Source organism: Carex rostrata, chromosome 5 (assembly GCF_964058835.1).
Source record: "Carex rostrata chromosome 5, lpCarRost1.2, whole genome shotgun sequence".
NCBI lineage: Eukaryota > Viridiplantae > Streptophyta > Magnoliopsida > Poales > Cyperaceae > Carex > Carex rostrata.
In genome coordinates, this window is record NC_135922.1 from 1,046,340 (window position 1) to 1,070,020 (window position 23,681).

A 23,681-nucleotide genomic window follows, 5' to 3' on the forward strand; every position below is an offset into this window, starting at 1 on the left:
AAATGAGATAATATATACGTACAAGATAAACTTCATGAAACATAAGACGTCAGAGATGTCAGGATTAGAGTTTGAATAAAACCCGGGTCGGGTATACCCGACCATACCCGCCCGTACCCGCCACCCAGGTATGGGTCGGGTACTCGGGTACGCGGGTACGGGCAAAAACCGGACCGGACCCGTTATTTTGGACCAATACCCGACCATACCCTACCCGAGTTTACCCGTACCCGAGTACCCGTACCCGTATATCTGACCACTGTTCATCCCATTTCAAAATTCAAAAAATCTGATTTTTTTCCCCAAAAAAAAAACAGCAAAAAACAAAAAAAAAACCAACAAAAAAACCAGCAAAAAAAAAAACCCGTACCCGCCCTACCCGTACCCGCCTTACCCGTCAAGGGTACACGGGTAAGGGTATAGGACAGGTAGGGTATGGTTTTTGAAAATTATAACCGCCATACCCGTACCCGAGTATACCCGTACCCGAGACGTACCTGTACCCGTCTCGGGTATACCCGGGGTACCCGTACCCGCCCGAGTATAAATACACTAGTCAGGATGATACAAAATAATTGATTATGCGCTATAGCTACTTTAAAAAAAAGAAAGAAATATATATATATATAGAGAGAGAGAGAGAGAGGATGGCTAAGCTCAAATCGTTTGTTCTTGGACTCAGGAACAAATGACTCAGTTATCTGATTTTCGAAGTTCAAACAGCCAATCCAAACCGTTAGATATTTAATCTATATTAAAATGTGCTTGGAGACAAAATTTTATATTTTTTGAAATTTTTTTACTATTTATTAAAATGGTTTGAAAGTCGCTGTTTTTTTATGGTGCAAAATTTTAATAAAAACATCGAATTTCAAATCATCTTAATAAATAGTAAAAAGATTCCAGAAAATATAAAATTTTGTCTCCAAGCACATTTTAATATAGATTAAACATCTAACGGTTTGAATCGGCCGTTTGAACTTCGAAAATCAAAAAACCGAGTCTCTTGTTCCTGAGTCCAGGAACAAACGATTTAAGCTTAGCCACTCTCTATATCTATATATATATATATATATATATATATATATATATATATGAGTGATGCTTCTATGGACCAAGGACCTATTTGTAAAATGAATACCCTTTTTATTTTCAAAGTTCAAAAAGTCGATCCGAACCGTTCATCTTGTTCTCCATATTAATATGTGCTTGGAGACCAAATTTTACATTTTTCTGAATTTTTTTACTATTTATTAAGATGGGTACAAAATTCAGACCATTGAATTTTGTACCCATCTTAATAAATAGTAAAAAAATTCAGAAAAATGTAAAATTTGGTCTCCAAGCACATATTAATATGGAGAACAAGATGAACGGTTCGGATCGACTTTTTGAACTTTGAAAATAAAAAGGGTATTCATTTTACAAATAGGTCCTTGGTCCATAGAAGCCTTTGCCTATATATATTCTGTGTGCCCTTTTCGTTTTTCTTTGCTAGGCCTTAATTAGCTAAACATTAATAAAGTGCTAGCTAGCTATTGACCTATTGTATAATTAATGTATAGCTTAATTATTAGCTTAGCAGGCAGTTAAAGGTAGAGTTTGGCAAAAACCCGGGTCGGGTATACCCGCCCGTACCCGCCGCCCGGGGTACCCGTGCCCGAGCTCGGGTATGGGTCGGGTACTCGGGTACGCGGGTACGGGCAAAAATCGGACCGGACTCGTTATTTTGGACCAATACCCGACCATACCCTACCCGAGTTTACCCGTACTCGATTAAATCCGTACCCGAGTACCCGAGTACCCGTACCCGTATACCCGAGTTACTGTTCATCCATTTCAAAATTCAAAAATTCTGATTTTCCCCCCCTCCCAAACCAACAAAAAAAACCAGAAAAAATAGGGAAAAAACCAGAAAAAAAACCAACAAAAAAACAAAAACAAAAAAACCAGAAAAAAAAAACAGCAAAAAAAAACAGCAAAAAAAAAACCAACAAAAAAACCAAAAAAAAAAACAGCAAACAAAAAAAAAAAAAATACCCGTACCCGTACCCGCCTTACCCGTCAAGGGTACACGGGTAAGGGTATAGGACGGGTAGGGTATGGGTTTTGAAAATTATACCCGCCATACCCGTACCCGAATACCCTTGTACCCGAGTATACCCGTACCCGAGACGTACCCGTACCCGTACCCGAGACGGGTATACCCGGGGTACCCGTACCCGCCCGAGTATAAATACACTAGTTAAAGGCAAGTCCATATATAGACAAGCAACTTGAGTTGCTTCTCTTAGCAGTAATTAGTTTGCTTTTTACAATGATTTTTGCTTGGAAAGTAAACTTGCAGATACTGTTATATCCCAAAATTTTAAAACATATTTAATTTGCTAAATTAAATATTACGCTCAAATTTAAATTTTAGTTAATTAGATGACCTTTCAGATTTTATCTGACTAATTTAAAAATGAATCTAAAATTTTGAAATATAAACTAATTGCGAAATTATGTACATTAAGAAAGAAAATAAACCAAATATTATCGGCTCTTGTAAATAAATAAATCTATCAAGTTATAATTAAGAAAATAAATATACGAATGTTTGTACAAATAACATTATATAAAAGTTACGTTCATTTATAAGCTATAGAATTTGATTTGGATAATTATATATATGTATATACTAATTAATATCAAATAATTCGGATCCTAAAATCAAATTATAAACACTTAAGGATATTCATACGACATTATAAAATATTACGAAACCTTGATTCGAATTTATAAAGAGAATTTATTTTAGATCAAACATTCAAGTTATATAAATTTTTGAATTTTTCTGAACCCTTTGATCTTGAATCTGTTGGGTTTCACGCGGTGCTAACCGGAAACCCCTTTTAGGTTTAAGGTGCGGAATGACCGTAGAACAAAAATTTCTACGGCCAACTTAAGCTCAGGATTAAAAGGGGTATGTCAGGAAACCTTCCAAGGCGGTCCACCTTCAGTATTCCTTTGGCATCAAAACCCAATTTAATCCTTTTACAGATCTACTCCATGATTGATTTCTAAAACTTTAATCTACTTACCAATTAAATAGATTAATATAACATATTTATACCTTGTTTCCAAATCACAGTTGGAATGCAGACCGAGCGAGTAGAGCCTCACCAGGGAAGGAATCGACTCGGAGTATAACACGTGTGATACCTCTATCGGTTATCCACCAGGACTAACCGGAGAGCGGTTTATTTCTTCTGCCAGAAATACCGTAAACCGCGGAATTCTGCAAAAACACTATTCACGGGGAAAAGACGAAAACCCGTAAACACGAATTTTCGGTTGCTCAGTTTCATCAATATGCAAAACTGACATACCGCTAAATTCGGTAAAACACTATTCATCGATCCCGTAAATATACTCCACAACAACCCGCAAGATTATACGTCAAGTACGTATAACTTTCTTTTCTCAACCGAAACACTATTTGGGAGAGAAACCGAGAAAGAGAGAAAATACCGATCCGTTTCGACACGAAACCGGTACGAATGAATTAGTTAATTTCTCTCTACCCCTCCACCCCTATTTATAGTGTTTAGGGTCGGTTGGAAAAGACCAAAATGCCCTCCAAGTTCGGCCTATTTACAAGGTATGCCATTGACACCTCATCCTTTTATATGTGAAATGACCAAAATACCCCTTCCACACCCTTCCACACTCTTCTCCATGTTTCTACACATGCAAGGTGGCATAGGTGTGAAATGACCATTTTGCCCTTGTGGATAGGATTGATGACATGTCATCTGGATAGGATCAATGACATGTCATGCGGATAAGGACGAATCTGAAAAGACCCGAATGCCCTCGGCCCGAACACAAATAATATTTGTATAATTATTATGAACAATTATATATATATTTTTCTTGCGGTTTGTTGTTTCGATAATTTATACAACGTGTCCTGCACATTTATAAATTAACCGGTTAACTTTTATACAACGTGTCACACACGTTTATAAATTAACCAATGTTTTTGCTTGTTATTTTTACATAACATTTATAATTTAATTATAACACGTATAATTAATTATAACAATCTTACTATTGATCATAACCAATTTATAATCAATCACAATAAGATTCTCCGATTAACTCCTATATGGTGTGACCCAATAGGATCTGTGTTATGTTGGTAAATAGAGTTAAAACTGTTTTAACTTCTATAATCATGGGTGGCATCTGGCAACACATCATGACCATCCAATTACACAGATGATGCTGTACTGTACAATATCACGATCCAGTAAACAATTTACTTGTGTCTGTTCTTCTGTCTCATAGCTATCAGATCAGTTTCAAGGTAGATGTGTGTCATCCTTGCTAACTGAATCTTTTCTTGATCTTGAGCAGATTATCAAATATAATTACTCTTGTAATTATACCGCTAGCAGATAATCTTACTCTATCAAGGGGCCCAGTGATGCTATAGCTCGTATAGAGATACGAGGGACAAATAGTATTCTTGGTAAACTATCACTTCCTCAGCTAAGCTATACATATGGAAAAGCTACCGTTATGACTGCTTTTTACGGACAGCGGTGGATAACAATCACACATACATATTTCTCAGTGGGAACGATAAATACCTCATACTGTAGAGCGTGACACTGAATGAAAACATAAATGACACGAACACAATTCTATTTAATGTTTCATTCGGGGTCTGTCAAATACCATGTTCCTAGAACATGTATCTATGTGATTAAATTGACATCTCGTGTCAGGTGGTTTGTAAAACTTAACCATCTTTTAATCCACATACTAACCTTATCGCGGTAATTAGTGTTCCTGCTAATTACCTTGGTCAGTGACTTTTTAAGAGTATATATTATCTATATTATGGAGTTTCACAATTTCAGTCATGAACTCGAAATGATCCATAAATTCAATAATACTCAAGGCAACAAAATGATATATAAATAAACATTCAATTCATTAACAAAGCTTTATGATAATTTATCGTATTATTGACTTATAGATTATTACAAACTAACAGAATCTGCACAAATCCTGAAACCATTCTATCATTTGATCTTTGAATGTAATTGAAATGAAGAATAAACCCTATTTAACTTAATTTTCGGGTCCAAGGAATTCATTTCCCTTCGTTATATCTCATATTCTGCGTGACCTTTTTGGAAAATCTCAAACCGTTTAATACGTTCCGCGCTAATCTTAAAGCAGACCCCCTCCCATTCAAAACCCCCAACTCTCCTTCTCTCTCTTTCGCCCCCCTGCCTCTGGGTCCCAATACCCCTCTTTCTCTCTTTCGCTGGTTCTCTCATGGGAACCCTAAGAGAGGCGATCGCCTCTCTCGTTCTCTCTCGCGCGCGGCGCTGGTTCTCTCCGTTTCACCTGCTCGCGTCTCATCACCCTCGTGCGAGATGTTCGCCGTACGATCGTCAGAGAGTAGATCTCTGACGCCTTTGACTTGTGTGATTTTGGCGTGTTGGCTCCTATTTAACCCGGTTAGTGTTGGGGTGTGCTCTCTCGGGCTCTCTTTCATGCACATGTGTTGAGACTTTGTTCTTTCTCTCTCTCTAGCCATTTTCCGTTGCTTGATTGTTGTGATTTTGAGAAACCTAGCCGGTTGTGATTTTGATTTCGGTTGTGATTGCCTCGTGTGCTTTACCGGTGCTCGGAGGTGTGTTCCCTGTTGCCGTCTTGACGGATTGGAGTTGTGACGTGAGGCCACTGCCTCGGGACGGACTCTTGCCATTTTTGCCTCCTTCCTTGTGCACCTCTCGTTTATCGGTTAGTGAGCACACCCCTTTTTATCGTTGTTATGATGAGATGGCTGAGAGAGAGAATTTGAATTGACGGCTTGTGCGGGTTGTTGATTTTCCCGGCAAGCCGATGCACTTGGCTGTGTTGCCGTGCTCTCTGACCTATACCTTGGCTACGTTCGTTGCTCTGCCCCGTTTCTGTTGCTTGGCCTGGTCTCTTCTGTTTTGCTGGTTCTGTTGATGCTGGCCTGGTCTATTCTGTTTTGCTGGTTCTGTGATGCTGACCTGGTCTGTTCTGTTGTGCTGGTCCTATTGATGTTTGGCATGGGTTGTTATGTTTTGCTGGTTGTGCTTGTTGATGTACATGTGATGCTGGTACCAATCGGTACTAGTTCAGTGATACCACTGGTACTGTGTTGAATTTATTTGTGTACCAGACTTGACTTGACAGGGACCAAATCATAAATAAAATAAAGTGAGGGTTGCTTGTGCAAAATGCACACCCTTGAGAATTTTATAAATACGAGGGGTCAAGGTGCAATATTATTGTATATGGGCTTGGCCTTTTTCTTGTTTGGTTCGGCTGAAATATTGAGATTGGGCATAAGGCCCTTGTAAAATATAAGGAAATGGACTTGGCTTTAATAACAATTATGGTATTTGGGATTTTTCCAAAAAGCATAATTGTCGAATTTAAAACGCGGCTTTTAAAGTTTAAGTTTTATAAGGAATCGAATTAAATCGGATGCTTACGTAAACTTGAACAAATTCGGGAAATGATTATACCGTCCAGGGTCTGATGCCTCGATGATGACTCATAACATAATTTGAGCAGATACTATAATAACCCGATTGGACACCTGTATGATCCCGAAACAAACCAAATTAAAACACCCAACACATTAAATTAAAATAAAAGTTTCATAAAAAGTTTTTAAAGTTAAAATAGTTCTTTTAAACATTTTTGTTCGAACTTGTACAAAAATTCGTTGCTAATTAATAAAGGACAATTAATTAGCAACGAAAAATAGTTGTTATGGACTTAGATTCGAAACGGCTAAGTAAACGTAGAGATTGTTAGTTTGTAATAATCTAGAAGTCAATAATACAATAAATTATCATAAAGCTTTGTTCATGAATTGAATGTTTATTTATATAGCATTTTGTTGCCTTGAGTATTATTGAATTTATGGATCATTTCGAGTTCATGACTGAAATTGTGAAACTCCATAATATAGATGATATATACTCTTAAAAGGTCACTGACCAAGGTAATTAGCAGGAACACTAATTACCGCGATAAGGTTAGTATGTGGATTAAAAGATGGTTAAGTTTTACAAACCACCTGACACGAGATGTCATTTTAATCACATAGATACATGTTTTAGAAACATGGTATTTGACAGACCCCGAATGAAACATTAAATAGAATTGTGTTCGTGTCATTTATGTTTTCATTCAGTGTCACGTTCTAAAGTATGAGGTATTTATCGTTCCCACTGAGAAATATGTATGTGTGATTGTTATCCACCGCTGTCCGTAAAAAGCAGTCATAACGGTAGCTTTTCCATATGTATAGCTTAGCTGAGGAAGTGATAGTTTACCAAGAATACTATTTGTCCCTCGTATCTCTATACGAGCTATAGCATCACTGGGCCCCTTGATAGAGTAAGATTATCTGCTAGCGGTATAATTACAAGAGTAATTATATTTGATAATCTGCTCAAGATCAAGAAAAGATTAAGTTAGCAAGGATGACACACATCTACCTTGAAACTAATCTGATAGCTATGAGACAGAAGAACAGACACAAGTAAATTGTTTACTGGATCGTGATATTGTACAGTACAGCATCATCTGTGTAATTGGATGGTCATGATGTGTTGCCAGATGCCACCCATGACTAACAGAAGTTAAAACAGTTTTAACTCTGTTTACCAACATAACACAGATCCTATTGGGTCACACCATATAGGAGCTACTCGGAGAATCTTACTGATTAATTATAAATTGATTATAATTAATATTAAGATGGTTATAATTAATTATACGTGTTATAATTAAATTATAAATGTTATGTAAAAATAACAAGCAAAAACATTGGTTAATTTATAAACGTGTATGACACGTTGTATAAAAGTTAACCGGTTAATTTATAAATGTGCAGGACACATTGTATAAATTATCGAAACAACAAATAACCGCAAGAAAAATATATATAATTATTCAGAATAATTATACGAATATTATTTGTGTTCGGGCCGAGGGCATTCGAGTCTTTTCAGATTCGTCCTTATCCGCATGACACGTCATCGATCCTATCCAGATGACACGTCATCGATACCGAAACAAATAACCGAAAGAAAAATATATATATAATTGTTCAGAATAATTATACGAATATTATTTGTGTTCGGGCCGAGGGCATTCGGGTCTTTTCAGATTCGTGCTTATCCGCATGACACGTCATTGATCCTATCCAGATGACATGTCATCAATCCTATCCACAAGGGCAAAATGGTCATTTCACACCTATGCCACCTTGCATGTGTAGAAGCATGGAGAAGAATGTGGAAGGGTGTGGAAGGGGTATTTTGGTCATTTCACATATAAAAGGATGAGGTGTCAATGGCATATCTTGTAAATAGGCCGAACTTGGAGGGCATTTTGGTCTTTTGCAACCGAATCTAAACACTATAAATAGGGGTGGAGGGGTAGAGAGAGAAAGAAATATTCACATATATACATATGCACATTCACATGTATCTTTTCGTGCAGAAACGAATCGGTATTTTCTCTCTTTCTCGGTTTCTCTCCCAAATAGTATTTCGGTTGAGAAAAGAAAGTTATACGTAGTTGACGTATAATCTTGCGGGTTGTTGTGGAGAATATTTACGGGATTGATGAATAGTGTTTTACCGAATTTAGCGGTATGTCAGTTTTGCATATTGATGAAACTGAGCAACCGAAAATTCGTGTTTACGGGTTTTCGTCTTTTCCCCGTGAATAGTGTTTTTGCAGAATTCCGCGGTTTACGGTATTTCTGGCAGAAGAAATAAACCGCTCTCCGGTTAGTCCTGGTGGATAACCGATAGAGGTATCATACGTGTGATACTCCGAGTCGATTCCTTCCCTGGTGAGGCTCTACTCGCTCGGTCTGCATTCCAACTGTGATTTGGAAACAAGGTATAAATATGTTATATTAATCTATTTAATTTGTAAGTAGATTAAAGTTTTAGAAATCAATCATGGAGAAGATCTGTAAAAGGATTAAATTGGGTTTTGATGCCAAAGGAATACTGAAGGTGGACCGCCTTGGAAAGTTTCCTGACATACCCCGTTTAATCCTGAGCTTAAGTTGGCCGTAGAAATTTTTGTTCTACGGTCATTCCGCAACTTAAGCCTAAATGGGTTTCCGGTTAGCACACCGCGCGAAACCCCAACAGTGGTATCAGAGCACAAGGCTCTCCCGCTGATTGATTTTCTAAAAGTTATAACTTATGCAAATTAGGTGCATATACCGCATATCAGTTTAATTCTTACATTTGCAGCTTAAGTCCAAAACCGATTAGAAATGAGATTTTCTTGGATCGGTTCTACCGACTAAGAAAGTTAAATTAGATTTAAGCTTTCTTTATGCTTTCTTATGAAATGTAAACTTTTACATTTCTTGGATCGGTTTTCCGACCGAGAAAGATAAAATAGGATTTTATGCTTTCTTTATGTTTTCGTTTTCAAAACTTTTGATTGCGTTAAAGTTCATCTAAGAATGTGATGAAGCAATAAAGTACCTGAGTAAGAGCTGTTAATCTCCACCCGTAAAAGACAAGGTTAATGACAAGAAAAGTCTCGGCTTTTCGTCTAACCCTCTTTTACGTGTCCTGATAGCTGGCCCAAAGGGGACTTTGTCACGTTACCAAATTGCTTTAACGCTTTTGAAATGGCAAAATTTAGTGTAAGTTTTTCGCCTTTTCGAAAACCTTCGGATAAGTAAAGTTCATCGAAGAATGTGATGAAGCAATAAAGTACCTGAGTAAGAGCTGTCATTTCCACACAAGAAAGAGATGGTTCTGTCTAGGAAAGATTGAGTCTAAGCGGTCCTCGTGACCCCAATCTTTCCTGGGAGCCCCTTTCACGTATCCTAATGGCTGGCCCAAAAGGAACTTTGTCACATTACCAAATTGCTTTATGGACCGAAAAGAATATATGATTTTAAAATATATAAATTGTTTATGTGCTTTAAATGGTATAAATAAGAACTCAGCATAGCTGCAAAATAAAGAATTAGGAACTGATAAATAATATACCTGACTTGCTCCCGTATATAAGTAAATTAGATTTACTGCTTTGATATGAATTGAATAAATTAGATTTATTGCTTTCAAAGGAACCGTGAAAGAACGTGATGTCAAAGAAAGATTTGTGAAGGAACTCACCGTTGTCTTTCTGGCAGACGACTTTCACGTGTCCAAAGTCAGTTACAAGAACTGACTGCTTAACAAAGCTAAGCGTATCAAAGAGGTACTGATGAGAACATAAACTAATGGAGATCACATTTCATATTGAAGACTTCCTTTCCACGACTGCTTAATGAAGCATATGAAAGAGGTTGTTATAAAGATACGAATAGAATCACATTTAGTCATTCTTACATATGCTGAGAAAAGAAAGTAATGGGGATCACATTCGATATTTTAGACTTCCTTTCCACGACTGCTTAATGAAGCATATGAAAGAGGTCGCTATAAAGATACGAATAGAATCACATTAATCGTTCTTTCTGACATAAGATAAGAAAAGAAATGGAGATCACATTCCGTATTCAAGACTTCCTTTCCATAATTGCTTAATGAAGCATATGAAAGAAGTCGCTATAAAGATACGAATAGAATCACATTAGTCGTTCTTTCTGACATACCCCTTTGGAGATTGCTGGCACTGTTAAGCATAAACACCAACCCATTAAATATTAAGTAGTATGCCCTTCCCACTCTATCCTCCTCAAACCATTGTTCATTGGTTGATGATTAAACTACTCAGTAGACATCGCCTTTTACCTTTGGTGGTCGAGGGTTATGTCCGACATATCAAACCAAATAGAGTGAGGTTACTTACCGATGATTTCCAAAACAGTTTTGGGCTCGGGGCAAAGTCTTCGTTAAATACACGTGATGTTTTAACGAAACCAAGAATCACAAAGAGATGTGATTAGCAAGTTTGCTTACCTAAGATAACTGATAGCCATGATATGCATACACTGCCTTGGTTATTGGTGAAAACATGGATCTTGGTCCTACTGCAAAATGGGAATAGAACAAATTTGCAGTGGGAGTTTTATTATTGGAATAAAACATTACATGAACAAAGCTAAAATCTTTACTTTAAACGTTGTAGAAATATGGCTAAAGAAACGTCTTTTTCTTTACGCTACCTACTCAAAAAGGTAGACATACGTGAGAAAAGGGAATATATCCTAAATACACCGGTCCCTGCTGAAATAGTAGAGAGCAGCTTTGTCAGTACTCACACGCTTCGTATGACAAGCGATGATGAGAAACTGTAAAAGCTTAACTGTCTGTGGAGCCACGAGTTGGCCACATAAGTTATCCTGAACTCATTTCCTCCCAGCTATTCGGAGTTCATTATGAACTCCCATAAGCAAGAGTTGGATAAAAGTTTGCAGGAGCCCCAAGGGATGCTGAGGATCACTGATAAAGACATCGAGAATAGCTCTCATGTCCTCATGATCCAAGAAGGTGGGAGGAAGATCAAGAAAGCAAAAGGGAAAAACGGCGATTAAGTACAAAGGCAAAGGGAACTTGGTTCCAGGAACGAACTCTCCCAAGATAAATGTTTCTGCTAACTCTGACTGCTATTTTAGCAATAGCAAAGGTCACTGGAAGAGAAACTGCCCGGAGTATCTTGGATATATGAAGTTTGAGAATGTCTCAAAAGTCTCAGTCTCAAGTATTTATGTTATTGAAATTAATGTTGCGACCTCTCTTAATGATTGGGTACTGGATACCGGATCATGTGCTCATATTTGCACGAATATGCACGCACTGAGAGGAAGTTACGCAATAAGAAAGTACAACTCCGAGTTGGAAACGGAGCACAAGTTGCAGCCGTTACAGTCGGTAGGATAAAATTGTACTTGCCTAGCGGGTTTATTCTGGAACTAGAAAATGTTTATTTTGTTCCTACCATTTCTAGAAATATCATATCAATCTCGTGTTTAGAGATGAATGGTTTCTCGTTTGTTATAAAGGACAATAGATGTTCTATTTATAAAAATGAGACATATTATAGATCATCTTACTTGTTAAATGATCTTTATATGCTAGAAATGGAAAACCACGTGTTTAACATCAATAACAAAAGACTCAAAACGTTTCATGAAAGTATTGACTTACATGAGACATAAGTCTGAATCCTTTGATGAGTTCAAGGAATTTAAGACTAAAGTAGAAAATCAACTGAATAAAAGTATTAAGGCATTACGGTAGGACCGTGGAGGCGAATACTTGAGTTATGGTTTTCAAAATGTACTTAAAGGAATGTGAGATAGTCTCACAACTCACACCTCTAGGAACACCGCAATGTTACAGTGTTGCCAAGAAAATGAAACAAACCATGTTGGACATGATTCGTTCCATGATGAGTGACGTCACCCTTCCAAAATCATTTTGGGGACACGCACTAGATACTGCCGCACTAACGATAAATATGGTTCCATCCAAGTCAGTTGAAAAGACTCCATACGAAGTATTTGTCAAACGCTAGACGTCTGACAAACTTGATCCCAAATCTGACAAGTGCTTTTTCGTAGGGTATCCTAAGGAAACGAAAGGATATTACTTCTATTACCAGTCCGAGAACAAATTAGTTGTTGCTCGTCATGGTATACTTTTGGAGAACGAGTTTCTTGCAAAAGGAAGTAGTGAGAGTAATGTAATACTTGAAGAAGTTCAAGATACATCACACAATATAATATCTGAAACAGATCAGATAATCCCACCACTTGATACTTCGGCTGATGAGCATCTGGAAGAACCAAATCCACAAGTAGCTGTGGAAGAGGTTCTAGTCCTGAGCTCAAGTGCTTCAACGCAAGTTGAAGAAGAACTAAATCCGCACACTGTTGTGGATCAAGTTCGACAGCCTAAAGAACAAGTGCTACGTAGGTCAATAAGAACAGTCCATGCACCCGAGAGGTACTTGGGACTGCACGAGATCTCAGTTTTTGACACTGAAGATCCTCTGACCTATGCGGAAGCAATGGATAGGCCTAACTCTGATAAATGGCTGGAGGCCATGAGATCCGAAATACAGTCCATGTATGACAACACGGTTTGGAACCTAGTTGTACCACTTGATGGGGTGAAGCCCATAGCTAACAAGTGGGTTTTCAAAGGAAAATAGACATGGATGACAATATGACTATTTACAAAGCACGGCTAGTAGCGAAAAGGTTTCAAACAAATTCTGGGAATTGATGAAACTTTTTCACCCGTGGCTATGTTTAAGTCAATTCGGATACTCCTAGCAATTGCCGCATTTCATGATGATGAAATATGGCAAATGGATGTCAAAACTGCATTCTTAAATGAAAATTTAAGAAGAGGATGTGTACATGACACAGCCTATGGGTTTTGAAGATCCAGAGAAAGCTGGGAAGGTATGCAAGCTTCTTGAATCCATTTATGGATTGAAGCATGCATCACGGAGTTGGAATCTTTGATTTGGCGAAGAAGTCAAAAAGCTTGACTTCGTCAGATGCGAAGAAGAATTTTATGTGTACAGAAAAACTAGTGGGAGTGCCATCGCCTTTCTTTGATCTTATATGTAGATAACATACTCTTAATAGGAAACGATATTCCTCTATTGCAATTAGCCAAGTCTTCATTAAAGAAAAGTTTTCTCGATGAAGGACTTGGGCGAGGATGTCTATATACTAGGCATAAAGATCTACTGAGGTAGATCAAAGAGACTTATAGGATTAAGTCAAAGCACGCACATTGACAAAGTGCTGAATCGGTTCAGCATGCAGGATTCTAAGAGAGAATTCCTGCCAATGAATCATGGTGCACTGCTTAGCAAGACTCAGTTTCCTTCGACAACTGATGAGCAAAGCACTATGAGTAGAGTACTATACGCTTCGGCTATTGGCTCTATCATATGCGCCATGTTGTGCACTCGCCCAGATGTCTCGTATGCTTTGAGTATAACGAGTAGATATCAGGCTAATCCAGGCATAAAGCACTGGAATGCTGTAAAGAATATCATTAAGTTCTTGAGGAGAACTAAGGATATGTTTCTCGTCTACAACGTTATCACCTAATACGAAAGATCATAAACATCATAAGATGTTTATAATTGATTATAAAAGATATAATTAATATAAAGGTGATGTAAAGATAAGTAGAGTTGACACAGTCAGCAACACAGCTAATCCACTCACAAAATCTCTTCCTCAAGCCAAGCACTAGATGCTTAATGCTTCTATGAGTTTGGAACGCATAGAAGATTGGCTGTGAGATTTTCTCAGGATCTACGAGATCTTAGAGAATATAGAGTTTTGTATATAAGTAGGGTCTACGATGATTGACTCCTAGCTTAAGTGGGAGATTGTTAGTTTGTAATAATCTAGAAGTCAATAATACGATAAATTATCATAAAGCTTTGTTCATGAATTGAATGTTTATTTATATAGCATTTTGTTGCCTTGAGTATTATTGAATTTATGGATCATTTCGAGTTCATGACTGAAATTGTGAAACTCCATAATATAGATGATATATACTCTTAAAAGGTCACTGACCAAGGTAATTAGCAGGAACACTAATTACCGCGATAAGGTTAGTATGTGGATTAAAAGATGGTTAAGTTTTACAAACCACCTGACACGAGATGTCATTTTAATCACATAGATACATGTTTTAGAAACATGGTATTTGACAGACCCCGAATGAAACATTAAATAGAATTGTGTTCGTGTCATTTATGTTTTCATTCAGTGTCACGTTCTAAAGTATGAGGTATTTATCGTTCCCATTGAGAAATATGTATGTGTGATTGTTATCCACCGCTGTCCGTAAAAAGCAGTCATAACGGTAGCTTTTCCATATGTATAGCTTAGCTGAGGAAGTGATAGTTTACCAAGAATACTATTTGTCCCTCGTATCTCTATACGAGCTATAGCATCACTGGGCCCCTTGATAGAGTAAGATTATCTGCTAGCGGTATAATTACAAGAGTAATTATATTTGATAATCTGCTCAAGATCAAGAAAAAATTAAGTTAGCAAGGATGACACACATCTACCTTGAAACTAATCTGATAGCTATGAGACAGAAGAACAGACACAAGTAAATTGTTTACTGGATCGTGATATTGTACAGTACAGCATCATCTGTGTAATTGGATGGTCATGATGTGTTGCCAGATGCCACCCATGACTAACAGAAGTTAAAACAGTTTTAACTCTGTTTACCAACATAACACAGATCCTATTGGGTCACACCATATAGGAGCTACTCGGAGAATCTTACTGATTAATTATAAATTGATTATAATTAATATTAAGATGGTTATAATTAATTATACGTGTTATAATTAAATTATAAATGTTATGTAAAAATAACAAGCAAAAACATTGGTTAATTTATAAACGTGTATGACACGTTGTATAAAAGTTAACCGGTTAATTTATAAATGTGCAGGACACATTGTATAAATTATCGAAACAACAAATAACCGCAAGAAAAATATATATAATTATTCAGAATAATTATACGAATATTATTTGTGTTCGGGCCGAGGGCATTCGAGTCTTTTCAGATTCGTCCTTATCCGCATGACACGTCATCGATCCTATCCAGATGACACGTCATCGATACCGAAACAAATAACCGAAAGAAAAATATATATATAATTGTTCAGAATAATTATACGAATATTATTTGTGTTCGGGCCGAGGGCATTCGGGTCTTTTCAGATTCGTGCTTATCCGCATGACACGTCATTGATCCTATCCAGATGACATGTCATCAATCCTATCCACAAGGGCAAAATGGTCATTTCACACCTATGCCACCTTGCATGTGTAGAAGCATGGAGAAGAATGTGGAAGGGTGTGGAAGGGGTATTTTGGTCATTTCACATATAAAAGGATGAGGTGTCAATGGCATATCTTGTAAATAGGCCGAACTTGGAGGGCATTTTGGTCTTTTGCAACCGAATCTAAACACTATAAATAGGGGTGGAGGGGTAGAGAGAGAAAGAAATATTCACATATATACATATGCACATTCACATGTATCTTTTCGTGCAGAAACGAATCGGTATTTTCTCTCTTTCTCGGTTTCTCTCCCAAATAGTATTTCGGTTGAGAAAAGAAAGTTATACGTAGTTGACGTATAATCTTGCGGGTTGTTGTGGAGAATATTTACGGGATTGATGAATAGTGTTTTACCGAATTTAGCGGTATGTCAGTTTTGCATATTGATGAAACTGAGCAACCGAAAATTCGTGTTTACGGGTTTTCGTCTTTTCCCCGTGAATAGTGTTTTTGCAGAATTCCGCGGTTTACGGTATTTCTGGCAGAAGAAATAAACCGCTCTCCGGTTAGTCCTGGTGGATAACCGATAGAGGTATCATACGTGTGATACTCCGAGTCGATTCCTTCCCTGGTGAGGCTCTACTCGCTCGGTCTGCATTCCAACTGTGATTTGGAAACAAGGTATAAATATGTTATATTAATCTATTTAATTTGTAAGTAGATTAAAGTTTTAGAAATCAATCATGGAGAAGATCTGTAAAAGGATTAAATTGGGTTTTGATGCCAAAGGAATACTGAAGGTGGACCGCCTTGGAAAGTTTCCTGACATACCCCGTTTAATCCTGAGCTTAAGTTGGCCGTAGAAATTTTTGTTCTACGGTCATTCCGCAACTTAAGCCTAAACGGGTTTCCGGTTAGCACACCGCGCGAAACCCCAACAGAGATTTAATTAGTTATAAAAATAACGAATTGCGCGACTTAGCAATAAATTAATTTGAAACACGTAAACCAATTAAGGGTTTCGTTTTTAATTTTATAAAACGAATTATACAACTAAAATATAAATTAGACCTAATTGTTAGAATAAATAATTTCAAACTTGAATCGAAATCGTGAATTTTATTATGGCTAATTTTATTTAATTAATTGTATTTTTAACTGAGACATGTGAAATTAGTTTAAAAGGGTACGTTTCTAAAACTTTAATTAAACTAAAGTTTTGAATAACCAAATGCAACCGTATATAATAAAATACGTAACTAATACGAATTGATATAATAACTATTAAATTAACATATTTTATCGTAATATTACAATTAGGAATTTAAATTATAATTTAGGTTTCGAATATCGAATTCGAACGACGGGATTAATTATAGTGAATTAAATTAAATCAAAGAGAGTAGATAGTAGAATATATTAACTAAGTATAGCACATTTAAAAAATTACCGTAACTCCCGAACAATTATTTTATTACGAATAATTCGACATTTGAATTTATACAAGCAATATATCTTCAAAATTAAAGCGTTAGAATATAAATTTGACTAGGATTAAATTAGATTAAACTAGACCAAAGTGAATGATCAATAGTTGACAAACCTGTAAATTAAGATTAATGCTACGCTCGATGACATGAAATTAATTAATTAATATATGCCTAATCGGATCAGTCCGACTGACTGAACCGATAAATTTTATAAAATTGAAGTAATCGAGAAATCGACTTGTACATTAATTGGGACGAGGGTTAGAATAAAATTAGCGTAGATTTTAATTAGTTTAAATTACGTGATCACAGATCAGTCAACTCCGTGCGAGTCCGACCCGTGGGCCGATCCGACTGACCCGCAGTTCGGAGCATACGCGGAGCACGCCGATTATTAGCGACAGAGACTCCAGCCCTACAGGTGTGGGATATCTGAATTATTTTCTTTCGTGGGCGTACTCTTACCAGTCGATCCATCTGACCTGACATCCGCACTTTATTTTAAGTAGTTGCATTAAAACTTTAGAGCATGTTTATCCTTTCTGCACTGTAGGTAGATTTGCACAAACCCTGAAAAACCTGAATTTACTATATTTTAGGAGTAGAATAATCGCATCATGTTTGGGTTTATTTCGCATGATGGCATAATAGAATAATCGCATCATGGCATCATTCAAAAGTATGGTAAACTCTATTAGCTATTAATATAGGTTCACACATGTGCATATTTTTAATTGTATTCCCTTTATAAATAAAAGTGCTTTGACCGTAGAGGATCCCCGAGGGGATAATTCTGGGTCACATACTGGGCGATTCGTCGCTCACCCACAAGTTGTTTCGTGGGTTTTAGGTACAGGTTCTGGCGGTCCGCGGTAGGAGATGTCAGGAGCTGTCCCCGAGGGCCATACCACTTGACCTAGTTAGGGTTAGGCTTTTGATTAGGTTCACGAGTCCCGTATTTCCTGTGTTATATATACGGGCTCGATAGATCATGTATCCCCTTCTATAGATGGTGTTATTTGGATCCGGGAGGGATCGAATTATATGTTATGTATGTGTATGTTTATTTATTTGCTATGTGACTGATGCATGACATTTATATTATTTTGCTTCCGCTGCTGTTTGATTTATTATTTATGATTAGCCTTGCGTGCTTAATGATTAATTAAGCACGAGGCGAGGTTGATCACACCTAAATCCAGAATTTCTGGGTTTGAGGTGTGACAGATACCCAACATGAAAATAATAATAATAATGCAAATGCAAATGCAAGTGGGCCAGGGTTGGTGACTTTGCAACGTCAGGTTGGTATTTTGCCGACATTTTTAAAAATAACCAATTAACAAAATATTTTAATAATAATAACCAAGTTTTTTTAAAATACCCAAACCAAATTTTTTAACCAAGTTTTGAAAAATTTTCACGGTTTGGTTTCTTTCTTCTTCTTCTTTTTTTAAGCAAAACAGAAATTTTTGAAATTTTTCTATTTTTTGTATTGAAATATTAGAAATGTTGAATATATTTCTTTCAAAATAGATGAAATACAATATAATTTGATTTATTAGAAAGACTGTAACAAATAACCCGGATTAACATTTTTCAGGCTGGGTTTTTCGTGACTGTAAAATTAATATATTTGTTTATGTGTTATTGGAAAAAAATAAAAAATGTTTGAATTCTGAGTTATTGATCCCGGTTGAAAAGTCACTTCTAGGTAATACATAAAATATTGTCATCCTTCTAGTACATTTAATTACTAAAAAGTTGTATCTATTTTTGAAAAAAAACAAAAACTTTAAGTTAATTATACAATGATTGTTATTCAAAAATATATATCAAAATAGATACATTTTTTTAGAAATTAAATGTACTAGAAAGATCATAATATTTTTGTATTATCTAGAAGTGACTTGTGAATCTGGATCAATAACTCAGAATTCAAGCATTTTTATTTTTTTACAATAACACATAAATAAATATATTAATTTTTCTTACAGCCGTGAAAAATCCGGCTTGAAAAATGTTAATCCTAGTTATTTGTTGTAGTCTTTCTAATAAATCAAATTATATTGTATTACATCTATTTTGAAACACATATATTCAAAATTTCTAATATTTCAATACAAAAAAAAAAAGCCAATACCGGTTTCAAAATTTCTGACTTGTATTGAAACCGGTTTTGACCGGACCGTGACATGGACTTGCTGCTGACTGAGTGTGGCATTGGCCCCACACAGTCCTTGGTTGTCAGTATCATAGATAGATTTCGTAATGCCCACAAACCGGCTTACCGGTTCTTTCGCTGGGCTGGGTCTGTGCCCGGTTTTGCGCATGGTCCTGTTACGGTGTTACCTACAACAAAATCCTCAATGTGTTAGGTAGAAACCGTCAGTTCGAAATCCTGGTGAACCTTCTAGAAGAAATGGGGAGATTGCAAATGCTGTCTATGGAAAGTTTCAAAATTGCCATTCACTCCTTTGCCTTTTCCAGTCAGATTGTGTTTTTGAGGAAATGCAGGTGGCGGGTTGTGACCCAAGTGCTGTAACTTACACATGCTTGCTTACCAGGTTTGGTAATGCGGGTCGAATGGATCGGGTTATTAGTTTACTAAGTCAAATGGAGGAATCAGGTCCTGCACCAGATTTGCACACTTACAAAGCTGTCATGAAGCTCTTGACGAGCCACGACATGCCCGAAGAAGCCAATCGGGTCTACAAAAGCATGGTACAGAGAGGATTTGAATCCTCTATCAGCACATATAACATGTTCATGAAGTCGTTGTTCTCTAGAAACCATGAAATGGGTTCTCGGGTCTGGGAGGTGATGAGCAAGAAAGGGGTCTCTCCTAATGCAAACTCCTACACTGTTTTTATAGCGGGTCATATACAGCACGGTCGAGTTAGAGAAGCGGAAAGGTACATATTGGAGATGGTAAACAAAGGCATGAAGGCACCTCTGATTGACTACAACAAATTTGTAGCCGATTTTTGTTGGGCTGGAGAACCCAATAAGTTGGAAGAAATGGCACAAAAGATGAATCCAATGGTAAATTTGAGGCTGCTGACTGGTTGAGCTGCAGGGCTGGGAAAGTTAGGGTTAGGCAGGGAGCTAACCATACCATACCGTAAGGTACTGGTTTTTAAGTGATAGAGTCTAAAACTTGTAAATAAATGCTTCTATTTTATTCATTCTGGCCCTGAAATCTTATTACTGAACCAGAATCTTATTGTTTAATTTGTGTTTAGTTATCTTTTATATTTCTGTTTGTTGATTTTAATTCTCATGACATGGGTATTGTTGATAGTTGTAAAAGATCTGTTTGCTGCATAGTTAAATTATTTATAATTTCAGTCTTTTTTTATGTGGAGCATCCTGCTGTGGTTTGGCTTGAATTCTGACAGATAAGTTTCTTTTTAAAATCAATACAAGGATATGGAATTTCAGTGGTAGGTACTATACTAGGTAATGATACCGCACTGGTGTGGAATGAATGCAGCTTCAACCTAGTAATGATACCAGATAAAATCAGAAGTCACCGTTGGATCAGTGATTTTTAAAGTGGCTTAATAAATAGTAAAAAAATTCCAAAAAATATAAAATTTGGTCTCCAAGCACATTTTAATATGGAGAACACATCTAACGGTTTAGATTTATCATTTGGACTTTAAAAATTAGAAAATGACTTTGTTGCACGGGAGGCGTGGTGCAAACGTTTTGATATTAGCCACTCTCTGTTTCTCTCTCTCTCTATATATATACACACATATATACACACACACACATATATATATACACACACATATATATACACACACACATATATATATACACACACATATATACACACACACACACATATACACACACACACACATATATATATAGAGATGGGCTACGGTGAGTTGCGAAGTAAAGCGACTATTTTACTTCACGCTCATATTTTGCGATTTTAAAGTTCGAAACGTCAATCCGAACCGTTCATCATGTTCTCCATATTGAAATGTACTTGGAGACCAAATTTTATATTTTTTGGATTTTTTTTTACTATTTATTAAGCAATTTTGAAAGTCGCTGATCTGATGGTCCAGAAAATTTTACTGTTTTTCACTGTTCATAGCAAAACAGCAATTTTCAAAAATGCTTAATAAATAGTAAAAAAATTCCAAAAAATGTAAAATTTGGTCTCCAAGCACATTTCAATATGGATTAAACATCTAACGGTTCGGATCGGTCGTTTGGACTTTCAAAATAAAAATACGGCGTGAAGTAGAAACGCGTTTTACTTCGCAACTCACCGTAGCCCATCTCTATATATATATACACATATATATATATATATTTTGAAAGATTGACAGTGGGTTTCAATACAAAAGTAAAAAGAAAATTACAGAAAGGAAACTACATGCCATTGTGCTGTACCAGTGGTGGTACCTACCGGTACCTCTCTATGAATATTTAAATGATTGGGAACTATACTTGATGGATGCACATGCAGTCCCGGGACATGTATTTCTTGCAAAAGTTATTGAAGCTGAGAGGAGATGACGGATTCGCAATGAATGAGGTGCTTGTTGAACTTGGTACAGTTTGTGCCTCTGGCCTTCGTTCTACTCCATTCTGCTTCTTCCAACTGGCAAAAGGTAAATTCTAAATATTTTTCTTTTTTCTTTACTGGGATCTTATACATGCACTGTATGTCTGTATCAAGATGAAGTGATTCCATGCCATTTAATAAATCGTTACAAGTACAGTTCAAGAAGCAAGGTACCACTGTGGCCACCTCCCCCGCCTATTGAGGAAGCGGATATCAGTAAATGGCCTTTGAATTTTCTCGAATCAAAGATGACAGCAGTGGTATGAGACTAAAAGAAAATAAATAAATAAATTATGAACCCGGCATTATCAGCAAGTGGCCTTTGAATTTTTCAGATAACATTATGAGCTGTTTGGGGCTGATAGGTTATGCTGCTTTAGCCAGTGGTGATGCATGGAATGAGTTGTTTCAATATTTCAGAGAGAGTTTATTTGTAAGTTTCTTTAATTTAAGTATATATATATGCTGTCCATGCTAGCTTCAACTAATAGCATTTGACAAGGTCAATTTTGTTGTTCTCTTGTTTGTAGATACATGCTATGATCATAGATTTTACTCTCCTATCCACATTTGCTCCCTTTTGGGTCTACAATGATGTAACACCAGGGGGATGGTGAGTCAGGATAATCAATAATTAGTCATATATTAATAAAAATAAAACAAATCTGAATAAAGGTATAAAAGAAAACTAGTAATTAATTAGCTTGATATTCAGATCCTTGGTTAAATGTGCACAATATAAAACAAATTTTTGTACTTTCAGTATCAACACATGCTTCAAACTAGATAAAATCATCTACAATTTTGACCAAAACGCCATTATATATAGCTGAATATTTCTAATTGAGGAAATTTTCAGAACTTAAGTTTCTTTAAATAAGAAACTTCAGGGGCATATCTGTCATTGTAAAATTTGAACTTTGTTTTTTGGCAGGATTAGTAAAGGTGGTTCTTGGCTTGTCCCTGTGGCGCTTATACAGTTTGTAGGGCCTGCATTGCATTCTCTTCTCTCCCTAAAAAAAAAAAAACTGAGGGAGATTATTTGCAATTTTCTGAATAATATTTGAGACATTTACTTCCTCTTTTGTTTCTGCATCAAAATATTATAAATTTTGGAACAAGATTTCAGTTACCCTCTCAAGGCAATATTGTATTTCTCCTCTTAAGACAATTTTGAGGAAATCTTTTTGTTTGGAAAAATACATATCAGAATTGACAAATTCTTTAAACAAGAAAAAAAAAACTTTTAATGTATGGACAATTTTAACCCTCTTTCAAATCATTCCAGCTGCCATATTTTTTCATACGTAATTAATATTGGGATCATTTATTACTTATTTTTTAAATCACTCTTGTACTTTTTTTTTTAGTTATGTTTCTGTTTTACCTTTATGGAGTAAATGATTATTGATAGTTGTAAAGTTAAATTCTGTATAATTTGAGTGATTTTAGCTGAAATTTACAACAGCTAAGCTTCTTTTTAGAACCAATACAAGGATATCAAATTTCAATTTCAGTGGAGGTACTAGTTAACAATACTAGACCTCAGTAATGACACCTCACTGGTACGGTAATGAATCCAGCTTGAATTCTCACCTCCTGAGAATGAGATACCTCAATTTTGAGTTGAACCGTGGAATATCCAGACCGTTCAAATCCTTTTGTACGAATTTCAAAGCACGATAATACTTATTACTCCCCCTTTAGCCCAAATTCTAAGTTATTAGGATGTGCATTTTTAGGCCCAAATAGGCCT

At 36.3% G+C, this 23,681-nt stretch overlaps 2 protein-coding genes and 1 long non-coding RNA gene across 3 annotated transcripts in view; all 3 read left to right on the forward strand.

The window, feature by feature from the left end:
- Positions 1–23,052, forward strand: part of LOC144554106 (uncharacterized) — a 55,869-nt gene extending 32,817 nt beyond the window's left edge. Inside the window, exons 1-3 of the transcript XR_013511537.1 lie at positions 22,113–22,358; positions 22,456–22,538; positions 22,860–23,052. The gene's annotated coding sequence lies outside the window, so the exon portion shown is untranslated. Of the gene's footprint in view, positions 22,359–22,455; positions 22,539–22,859 lie in introns of the transcript that reaches the window.
- Positions 17,643–18,466, forward strand: LOC144553698 (uncharacterized). Its single transcript, XR_013511443.1, has 2 exons — positions 17,643–17,752; positions 18,182–18,466. It is a non-coding gene; the product is annotated as an uncharacterized LOC144553698 (long non-coding RNA).
- LOC144554436 (putative pentatricopeptide repeat-containing protein At1g26500) lies at positions 19,527–21,982 on the forward strand. The gene is made up of 3 exons (XM_078302754.1): positions 19,527–19,676; positions 19,822–20,376; positions 21,827–21,982. Exons 1-3 carry the CDS (start codon positions 19,527–19,529, stop codon positions 21,980–21,982), a joined length of 861 nt encoding a protein of 286 aa, XP_078158880.1.
- Positions 23,053–23,681: the final 629 nt, after the last annotated feature.